Source organism: Lolium rigidum, chromosome 3, assembly GCF_022539505.1.
Source record: "Lolium rigidum isolate FL_2022 chromosome 3, APGP_CSIRO_Lrig_0.1, whole genome shotgun sequence".
Classification (NCBI taxonomy): domain Eukaryota; kingdom Viridiplantae; phylum Streptophyta; class Magnoliopsida; order Poales; family Poaceae; genus Lolium; species Lolium rigidum.
The window spans coordinates 93,264,840-93,275,351 of NC_061510.1; the positions used below are offsets into that span (position 1 = coordinate 93,264,840).

General features: G+C 45.3%; 4 protein-coding genes across 4 annotated transcripts; 3 read left to right on the forward strand and 1 right to left on the reverse strand.

Moving 5' to 3' along the window:
- Nucleotides 1-366: 366 nt before the first annotated feature.
- On the forward strand, nt 367-1,228 carry LOC124697585. Its single transcript, XM_047230153.1, has 4 exons — nt 367-543; nt 627-730; nt 865-1,030; nt 1,127-1,228. Exons 1-4 carry the CDS (start codon nt 367-369, stop codon nt 1,226-1,228), a joined length of 549 nt encoding a protein of 182 aa, XP_047086109.1.
- Nucleotides 1,229-2,571: 1,343 nt separating this feature from the next.
- On the forward strand, nt 2,572-3,879 carry LOC124697586. Its single transcript, XM_047230154.1, has 4 exons — nt 2,572-2,745; nt 2,855-2,958; nt 3,063-3,228; nt 3,325-3,879. The coding sequence occupies exons 1-4, from the start codon at nt 2,572-2,574 to the stop codon at nt 3,706-3,708; spliced, it is 828 nt and encodes a 275-aa protein (XP_047086110.1). The 3' UTR covers nt 3,709-3,879.
- A 1,434-nt stretch (nt 3,880-5,313) lies between these two features.
- LOC124697588 (LYR motif-containing protein 4-like) lies at nt 5,314-5,859 on the reverse strand. Its single transcript, XM_047230156.1, has one exon. The coding sequence runs from the start codon at nt 5,857-5,859 to the stop codon at nt 5,584-5,586; it is 276 nt and encodes a 91-aa protein (XP_047086112.1). The 3' UTR covers nt 5,314-5,583.
- A 201-nt stretch (nt 5,860-6,060) lies between these two features.
- On the forward strand, nt 6,061-8,943 carry LOC124697589. Its single transcript, XM_047230157.1, has 5 exons — nt 6,061-6,277; nt 6,743-6,816; nt 6,932-7,011; nt 8,439-8,590; nt 8,867-8,943. The coding sequence occupies exons 1-5, from the start codon at nt 6,061-6,063 to the stop codon at nt 8,935-8,937; spliced, it is 594 nt and encodes a 197-aa protein (XP_047086113.1). The 3' UTR covers nt 8,938-8,943.
- The last annotated feature ends 1,569 nt before the right edge of the window (nt 8,944-10,512 follow it).

The following is a 10,512-nucleotide window of genomic DNA, read 5'->3' on the forward strand; positions in this document are numbered from 1 at the left end:
TGGAACACCCTCCTGTGTAGCCGGCGGTTTACTTTTCCACGTTTTGATTACAAGAACTATTTTACACGTTTTGCTCCATATTATGTGCACGTCCATCCCTCATGTTCCAAATATAAAAGAAGTTCGTTTTTAACTGAACTGACAGCCTGTGCACTAAAATTAGACTACCAAAAACAGAAACGCACGGCCCTACAAAGCCTTTTTTTCACCCACAAAACTCACCTCCTCCTCCCCCTGCCTCCCGTCCACGCAGAAGGACCAACGATACAGCCGCCGACGGTCGTCGGCGTATCGTTGGTCCGATCAAAGGCGACGACGACGACGACAACACCTCAAGGGACACCGGCAAGAACAGACTCGCCGACCATGGGTCTGTTCTTCCGCAAGTCCTCCAAGCAGACCGGCAAGCTCAAGTCCCTTCTCAAGCTCGCCATCTCACGTGTTGCCATTGCACGCCGGCCACGCCTCGCTCGCAAGTCCATTGCCTCCGGCGACGTCTGCCAGCTCCTTGCCCTCGGCCACATCGACCGTGCTATCCACCGGGTGCGTACATATGAAACGAACTTCCAGAAACGAGCTAGACATGGCTAGCAGTGTTGCTAACGCTAGCGTGTTTCTCTGCGCAGGCAGAGCAGGTGATAAAGGAGGACAACATGTTGGAGGCGTTGGGCACCGTAGAGGCCTACTGCAAGTGCCTCACCCAGAAATCTGCGCAGCTTGACAAGCCCCAGTACGTAACTGATCACCTGACCTGACATTTGCTCCCATTTTTGGCTACAGATTTCTAGCCTAGCTCCGATAGGATGGCTTGTATGTGTTAATGTAAATGTCCAGGTCAAGAAAACTAATGTGTTTAGTGCGCAGGGAGTGTAGCGAGGAGATCAGGGAAGCGGCCGCCGGCGTCATTTTTGCTGCCAAGTGGTGCAGCGACCTGCCGGAGCTGCAGCTTACCCGCGACATCCTCGCAGACAAGTTCGGCAACGATTTCGCCGCGCAGGCCAAAGAGGGCACCGCCTTTGTCGATCCTACGGTAATGATTCCTATTCTTCATCTCTGGAGGTCCGTTGATTTAGATGTTGTAAAGAGGAAAGGCGACACTGACATGCTTGTTTTGTGTCGATTGCAGCTGGTGTTGAAGCTGTCCGGAGACACGATGAACATGGAGCTGAAGAAGAAGGTGACCAAAGCAATCGCCGTGGAGAACAACATCTCGGTGGACTTCTCCTAGACATGTAAACAATGGAGGATGTCAACAGCGACGTTGTACATAGTCAGGTGCTTGTCAATCTAGGACTTCATCCGTGGAAGTTCAGAGCAAGACATGACTACCATCCTCGCTCAGACAGGGCGAACGGCTTCGGCTGAAGGATGTGAATGCGTGTGGCATTTCCAACTTTGATCGATCAGCGGATAAGCTGAAGATGACGACATCTTCGGTGTGCACAAGAAGATGAAGTACTTCCTTGTACATTTTTTGCTCAAAATGTAGCAATTTGGATGCCATTTGTACGTTCAAAATTAGCATCGGGAGAGGGTCGTGCAGAACGAAGGCTCCTCGTACAAGAGACTGAAAGACAGCTGTTTTTTTTTTTGAAGTGTAAGACAGTTGCATTTCACTCTTACACTTAACAATGGAATGTGAAAGTTTTTTCTAGCATATAATTGAGTTTCCTAAGGTGCATATAGTTGGAGGTAAATCTACATGGGTCAAGGAGACGAGGATGTCAATGTTTTAGAGCCTATCCATCCGTTTGATTGAGTAAATAGGGTGAACAAGTGCAGGAAGAAGGGACTAAAACAATACTGTACTCCCATTTCACAAAGATCCTGGATAGAAAGTGGCAGTTCGACTGCCCGTTCCTCAAAAAAAAAAAAAAAAACTGGATGAAGAAACCAAGCCAAACTGATCGGAGGAGGGTTGCTGCATGAAGAGATATAAGGGCATGTACAGTCGGGCGCTTAGGTTGGGGCGCCAGGGATTAAATCCTGGCAGTTTTGGCCAATTCCCGGTTGTTTTCCTTGCGTCAACGCAAAGCTAAGAGGCTGACGCTAGCGAAACTAGTACAAAATTTAGCAACCAAGCGCCGACGCTTACCTACATGTACTAACTGACTAATTAAGCACCCGTTAAGAAGGCCATACCAAATTAATCAGACGAGGTTGCTCACGTCGGCTGCCTCTTCAGCCTTCAGGTGACCACCATCGACAACTACGCATTTCTGTCCCAATTTCATACTCGCTCCTCCGTATCAGAAAAATTACTATGGGCATCTCCTAAAATGAGTTAGTGTTTAACTAACTGCAAGTATACTTAACAAGGTTTTAAAACGGAACCATACCAGTTTTAATTAACAGGCACTAAAACTATACTGCCTAGAACAGAACCATGGGCCTATATATTCTTGCCCCTCCAAGCCAGACTTCCGCATTGAGTCCACAAGCAACTCAGCTGATCGTCTCCCACCTTCTGCAACCTCCTGTCCACGCAAAGGACCAGCAATACAACCAAGATAGGCCTTCATATAACCGAGCATCAAAGCCAACACCACCGAAACACCATAAGGTCCAGCCATGGGATTGCTCCGCAAGACTTCAAAGCAGACAGCGAAACTCAAGTCCCTTCTCGAGCTCGCTGTCACCCGGATCGCTGTTGCCCGCCGGCCTCGCGCTGCTCGCAAGTCCATCGCCTCCAGCGATGTCAGCCAGCTCCTTGCTCTCGGCCACCTCGACCGTGCTCTCAGCCGCGTGCGTACCGGTCACCTTCACCGCTTCACGCATGCCAACATGAAACAAGATGTGGTATACTCTGATTAATTCGATGTAGTCTTACAAATGCCAGTGTTTCTCTTCCCAGACAGAGCAGGTTATCCAGGAAGACAACATGTTGGAGGCGTTCGGCATCATAGAGCTCTACTGCAATCAGCTCATCGAGCAGGCTGCGCAGTTGGACAAGCCACAGTATGTTAGGCTTCATCACACCTGACGTGATCTTTGTTCTCATATTTGGCCCTCTATGGTCCCATGAACGGTTGCATGGCATGGCTATTCTGTTTGGGCTGTAGGGAGTGCAATGAGGAGTTAAGGGAAGCGGCAGCCAGCATCATGTTTGCTGCCGGCTGGTGTGGCGACCTGCCGGAGCTGCTGTTTGCCCGTACCATCCTTGCTGACAAGTTCGGCAATGACTTTGCTGTGGCAGCCAAGGAGGGCACCGACATCGTCGATCCCATCGTAAGAATACTTATTCATTTGATCATTTCTAGTATGTCCCACTGATTCGCAGAGGAAAGAGGGACTGCAGAGTTAACCTTTTTGTGGCCATTGCAGCTGGTGTGGAAGTTGTCAGGAAACACAACGAACATGGAACTGAAGAAGAAAGTGACCAAAGAGATTGCCGCAGAGAACAATATCTTGGTGGACTTCTCTGGGATCCCAGAAGAAACAGAGGATATCTTGGTGGACTTCTCTGAGCTTCAGGAAGTAACTGATGATGGCAATAGCAACGTTCAGGAGCTCATCGATGAAATGTCCTGCCAGGACGACATTGATGGAAGTTCAGAGTTAGAAGACGACCATCAACACTCACACAGAACAAATACCTCCGGTCTGGAGAGCGACGAGAATGTACAAGTCATTGCCAACTCTGATGGATCAGATGATGAGATCAAAGGCCAGCGGAGCCGAAAATGGTGGCACCTTGGGTGCACATAAAAGGATAATATTTCTCTGCATCCGGCCAAACATGTAGTGATCTGGGTGGGGCAATGCCATATGCGCATCCCAAAACCACCAAACTGTGAATAGTGTGCTAAGGGTATACTTTCAAACTATGTAACAGTATGTCAATATTAAACTAGTTCAACTGTATCATCAAAAAAATAAACCCCATGGGCAAAACCGGGTTGCTAATGCTACAACAAAACCACGTTGCTTACAGCCTTGGACCAGATGGTAACCTGTCCACTGCTTGATCACCGCCCTTCAGTACCTTGATGATATTGCTCTACACTAATACTTCCTCCGTTCCAAATTAATTGACCCAATTGTCTAGATACGCATGTATCTAGACATGTTTTACTGTTGAGATACATGCGTATGTAGACAAAGCTGAGTCAATTAATTTAGAACAGACGGAGTAACAATCATATCACTACGTTATCGAACCTACTACATTTGACTTTATGCTGTTGCAAGTATTTTGTAAACATTATTATGTGGACATCTGTTTGTAAAAAAAAGGAGACCAGGGACTAGACCTTGGTGGCATAATTATTATAGAAGAAACCACTTGAGCAACCTGGCGGAGTCCAAGACTCGAACCCGGGTGCACCAGGGTGGGCTGCACACATCTGTTTGTAAACCCCAACCTCCTTAGTTTTGTATAATGGGCAGACTAGTGAACGCCATCAATCAGAAAAATTGAAAGATATCTTGTGTGCTGACAACATACCAAGTATAACTACTAGAGAACCAAGAAATATTAAGCAAACCATATCAGCAAGAAAATTAGAGATGGAGAAAATTGGCCCGAGCGGCAAACAAGATATGGAAGGGGAAATAAGACATGGTGAAGGTGCCCTGCAAAGATCATCACAATAAAAGGGCACCACCCAACACGCAGGCCAGGGGATATCCGTCAGGCACGCTGTGATGATCCCTATGTCTATCTAGAACCCTGAGCTTCAGCTACCGAACATCTAGTTACCATACCAACATGGATGGCAGCACAATAAGAAGCATCTCATGCATGGTTGTTTAGTTAGTAATAAGGAAATTAAAGATGGTAAAACGTGGTCAAACAAAAACTCATAGGGGCAAACAAGATATGGAGGGGCAAGTAAGACACAGTGAAGGTTCCCTGCAAAGATCATCTCAAGAAGTCCCTGCAAACATGTGGGTTAGGGGATAGCAATTCACGCTGTGATGCTCTTCTATGTCAAAGCATAACCCTGATCTTCAGCTACCAAACAGCATCCACTTACCATACCGACACGGCAACATGAAAAGAAACATCTCAGGAATTATTGTTTCAGTCTATCTCCATGTTACACAGGGACAGGGCTACAAGGGGTTTGGTGTGATTTCTCTAAATCTGGTAGGCACTACTAGGCGCAGAGCCAATCTATTGCTTTTCTCACGACAACTTATTCCATGCGCACACTAATCTGGTTTTGGATTTGTAACCGAGGATACACCATTTCAGCAATTCAACAAACAGCTTATGGGTCACCTAATTGACTTCAACACGAACTTAACAATTCAACACTCTAGTCAGCACCGCAAGTATGCAGTACCGAGAAAATGCAAGTGGGATGGACCAATAGTACCAGTGCAATGATATTAGAAAACCTTAAGCCGCAACCAGATAGTTTTACATGTAAAATTCGTATGTGAAACATACAATATCATGATCGTCAATCTGCAAATTTATTAAACAAAAGAAACAATATCATGGCAATTATCCAGCAGCGAACATGATAATATCAGCAGACCTATAATAGCGTCAAATCACCATAGCCCTACTACATAACAGAGCACAGACCCGAAAGGGGAAAGGAGGAGCCTGAAACCTCTCTCCCGTGTCGATCACTGAATCTTCATCTCGACGACGCTCTTGGCCTTGGGTGCGTAGAGAGAGTACACCAGCACCTGCCGCTTCGCCACCTCCAGCTGCTGCTTCCCGTCCGCGAAGGCCGCCGCCGCGGCCGGCGCGTCGGCGAGGGCGCGGTTGTCGCGGAAGGCGTCCGCCGCGCGGCGGACCGTGTACTCGCGGATGTTGTAGTCGGAGAACTTCCGGCCCGTGCGGAGGAAGGCCCGGAAGAGGGACAGCACCTGCGCCTTCGATGGAGCCGCCGCCGCCATGGTTGCCTTTCCTGTGAGAGAAGAAAATCGACCGATTTCTGAGGGCTTCTTCAGGGATTTGGGGGAGAGCTACCCAAGTCGATATTTGCCTTGATAAAACAGCAAATACGCACTATGTCCAGGGTCATATGCGCAAAACTGCACAACATTCCGCTTTCGCTTATAGGCGGCGTAGTCGGCTATTCGGCGCGGTGTTGGACGATGGGCTCTCTGTCGGACTCGCAGTCGAATGGCGACCTTCCGCCGCCGCCGTCAGAGGCGGAGCCGGAGCCGGAGGACCCTGGGGCCCAGGCCGATGAGGGAGATGCCGGAGAGAAGATGGAGGGCGTCGCGTCCATCGCGCTGCTGCCCTCTGGCGCCATCTCCGGGCACTTCATCCGCCTCCCGGACTCCGTCTGCTACGGCCTCCAGGGCACCCGTAAATTTCTCTCCCCATTCACCCTTATAGTACTGACCTTCCAATTTCCTGATGCGAGCATTGTATCAGTGGCTGCAACTGCTTCTAGCTTGAATCGTTTGAGTTGTCACCAAAACCCCCCATTTTTTTCAGCACAAGTGACAGTGTGAGGTTGATATCTAATTAGGGTTTATTTCTATAGAAGTTTAACTTTATTTCGAAGCATTGTTTGTGCATACTTCCTACAATGCTACATTTCTTATGATATGCTATAACCTATTGCATTCTGAAGCCATACTTGTTTCCTTATGCTATCTGAAGAAAGAATGATGGATATTGATATTACTATGTTCTTACTTATACAAGTGAATTTCTGTGCTTCTACTCTGGGCCCTTTGCAGTTGTACGCCACCTTTGGTTTTTTTTCTTTAACAGAAGATAACTTTAGCTTATAGCGCTGTGTCCTTTTCCTTTTCTATCATATAGCAATACCATGCGAGAGGGAGTGTAGCCGAGGAGATGACTACCGCCTTATAAAGCTCTCCATCATTAATTTTAAGGTCAGACATGTCTTATTTTCTTCTCCACCAAGCATGTATTCTACCAACTGATTGTCTTCGGCTTATCTTGGATCTATGCTCATGTGACAGAGGTTAACATGTGCTCATGTGACAGAGGAAGACAGAGAAGGTGGTTGTGGTGGAATGCAGGGGACATGATGCTGCTCGATTACAACATATTGACCATTTGCACGGGTAAGGTCTTCTCTCATGGGCGGGTTTCATCAAAACTAAATTTTATTTTGTTGAATTTACTATTTGCAAAAACAATGTGGTGTGATGTGCTGATGCTTATGCCCAGAATTTTAGCTGCAAGTGTTGAACTTTTCATACACGTGGGGGCATATGAAATCTGAATAGGGATGCATCTTTCTTTCATTGGTCTAGATGTCCTTCATATCTTTTTCTAGATGCCCTTCATATCTTTTTCCAGGCTATATCAGAGCGCTGTAACTTAACGGTGTTTTCTAAAGCATGATACTGATAGAACTTGTTGTAATGAAGTATGTTTTCAAGAAGTGTACTTATTAAATATATTTTAACAATAGTGATCCTATGAAGCAAGGTATATTGGGTTGTTGGTTCTTGTGCCAGGCTCACCGCTTTGTATACTTCTACTCTCAAGTAATTAACTAACACCAAGACAGCATTTAACTTATCATTGTCTCATTTTGTGATTTTGGAGTTATTTCTTACTAGCATGTTAATTAAACAACCTACAAGTTAATCATACTTGAAAATTACCTTTCCTCACTGGCACGTAGTTGCGTACCTCCATCCCTGTTAATCCTACTTATGAGGTGCGCGTGGATCAAACTGTGGACTGAAATACCCCTAAAACCAACAGTGTGTGTGGATTGAACAGAAATTTGCATCCGTATCGAGTGGGATTAACTGCCCTTGTTAAGATTACTCTGGAGTATTTCAGTCTAAAGTTGCTATCCGGTGCTTCCTCTCTGCTCTCCATGAAAAAATTCTGGTGCTGATTAAAACATGGAAGGATGCTTTTTTTGTGTGTGTGTGGAAAGGCCGACTTATGAGGTGTTCACTTTTGGGTGTTCTTTTTTTACAAAATATAGGCTGCTAGCTATGATGTTTCATAGTGTTAGTGATTTTGATGGTCAACTCTCTACTGTATTGTTATGAACTAGGTTTTTGGGGAGGGGTTGTCGCCCGGGAGGCAATGTAGAACTATTCTCCTGTCGCCGCAGGGAGTACATGATAGCCCTATTATACAGGACGGCTTGATCGACAAGCCGGAACTAGATTTGAACTCTAGATCGGTCGATCCTACCATAGCTGGTCTCTTGCTAGTTTAAATGATAAACTAGTAATTGCTGGATTCTTCCTAGTTTAATGGACAAAATTGTGCGGATCCTCTTCCTAACTTGGTGCTGCGTGGGCCATGTACAATACATACATAACACATATGGTTGGAATTTGATTCCATATTGTGTATCGTGTAGTGTTTGCTGCATTGCTTAATAAAAGGTGACTTGCACTACTGTCTAAAGTTTGATGCTGTTCTTTTTATGCCAAGGTGTGATGCCGTTAAGTAAGTCTCAGTTATTGTTAAGAATTTTGTTTGTGCAACTTTCCTTATGCAATAATCTGTTGTGCAGATGGGAAGATGACATTGTTGGGTTGGTTCAGAAGAAACATGGCAACAAAAAGGTGTTGGTCTCCTTCGAATGCGAGACGCTAAAGGCCGATAAAGCCGCCGAAGAACATATCAGCAGATACATGCCGAATCTCTGTGGACTGGATGCAGTTGGTAAGCATGGAGCACCAAACTCTCTGCATAATAAACAGCAAAAGCCTTGATCACGAAAAAACTACTAGTAATTCCACATCGACAGGACATGAATGTGCATTGCAGAATCTACGGTAGTTGACAGCACTAGTAGGCATGGATCACGAGTTACTGAGCACGCGGCATGTCCGCTCCCAGCTGGCTCAGCATTTCCATGTTATAGCCCTGTCTTACAACTGTGTGCAGATTCCTGATGCCTGTCCTATTAACTCGTTTCTTTCTTACCTCGCGTTGCAGTAAATACAGGAAAGATGAGTATCTCCGGCATCAACCTTGATGAGGACGACCAACCAAGCGGCGACGACTGAGAGCAGCGCATTCAGTAACGGTTTGTTAACAGCGACGACAAAACAGGACCGTGTGTGTTGTTTGTGCACTTAAAATGGTAGCAGCAAGTCCTCTAGTCTAATGGAATCCGTGTTGCTGCTGCTGCATGTGGTACTAATCCCGATGAGTGATTGTACACCTGGGTGGTTTGGAGGGCCACGAGAGAGAAAGCATTGCAAATCGTGGTCCGTGCCTGCACTATTTTGTCTATTTCGTTCACGCCTGTACGGGTGGATATATCGCTTCGTTGCCTGTTTTCCCACGGGTGGACCGTCTGTATATGGGTCTTGACTCTTGGGTGAGTACTGTTGCGCGCGTGAAGGGATTCGGGTTCTTACCACATGGCTCGTATGAAACTATGAAGACACCAGGAGTTAAACTAAGGACTACTCCCTCCAGCCTCGAAAGAGTGTACGTTTAGGTTTTTCAAAGCATATTAAGAATTTTGGGTTGGAAAAGTGTCACTCACCATCTCTCACCTCGTTATTTTTACCACATCCAATGAGCTATGAGCATGTAGAAAAGGAGGCCATGTGCTAAATGTTAATGGTCTCGATTCTCGTGTGATAAAAGAGAAAGCATTTTAGAGTATATTGAAAAGAGAGACCATTAACATTTTATGTTCTGCGTATGCTAAACTACTAATCAATTTGCCTATTGGAGTTATGGGCCGAAACAAACACGTCCATCTACTAGGCTGGACCAGCCCACTTTGGCGTTAAATCCTGGTTGACCAGCGCCACATGAGTAAACACACGCGCAAACGAGCAGATCGCGACATTTGGCCGGGATTGACCGGGATTAGAAAGGTCAGGGTCGTGTTTTCAGGGATTAGAAGGTTGGGGTTCATCTTAGACCTCCACTATGAAGTGAAGGTTTGTTTCAGACTTTACTCTTACCTAAACGTCCACCTATTTAAGGACGGAGGGAATACATGATTCTGCCATTACTTGAAATCTACACAGTACCGTGCCTATTGTGCTAGTGATATGGATATCTAGGGTGAAAACATAATGGAAATTTTCTAACTTTTCCGTTGAAAAACGGAAATGAAATGTAAATATGGAAATGGAAACCAAACAGCATTTTACATCAGATTATATGTGGAATGAAATTTTTATTTTCGACTAATATAGATTTTTCGTTTTAGGGTTGATGTGCATGATCCGATCCAACATGCCCATGGCATGACATTTTAATCCGAGCTTCCAAACCCGCTCATTTTGAAACTCGACCAGTCATGATAGAGTTAGGTTACGATTTCTTGGTTTGTTTGAGATTTTTTTTGCATGATCCACGAAAAGTGTTTTTAGCTCCCGAGCTCCAGTGCTCTCGCTATGTTAAGAAAATTTTAAAAATATGTTTACAAGTTATAAAAATCATGAAAATAATTTTGAAGACTCTCATTGATATATTCCACAATCATGCAAAATCCTAATCCGAAATTCTTTTTATTTTGAGCTAGATAAAAATGACAAAATCTGATATGTTTTGAAGATTTAAAAATGACTACTCAGATCTACAATTTTGTCATTTTTGTGTAGCTCAAAATATTA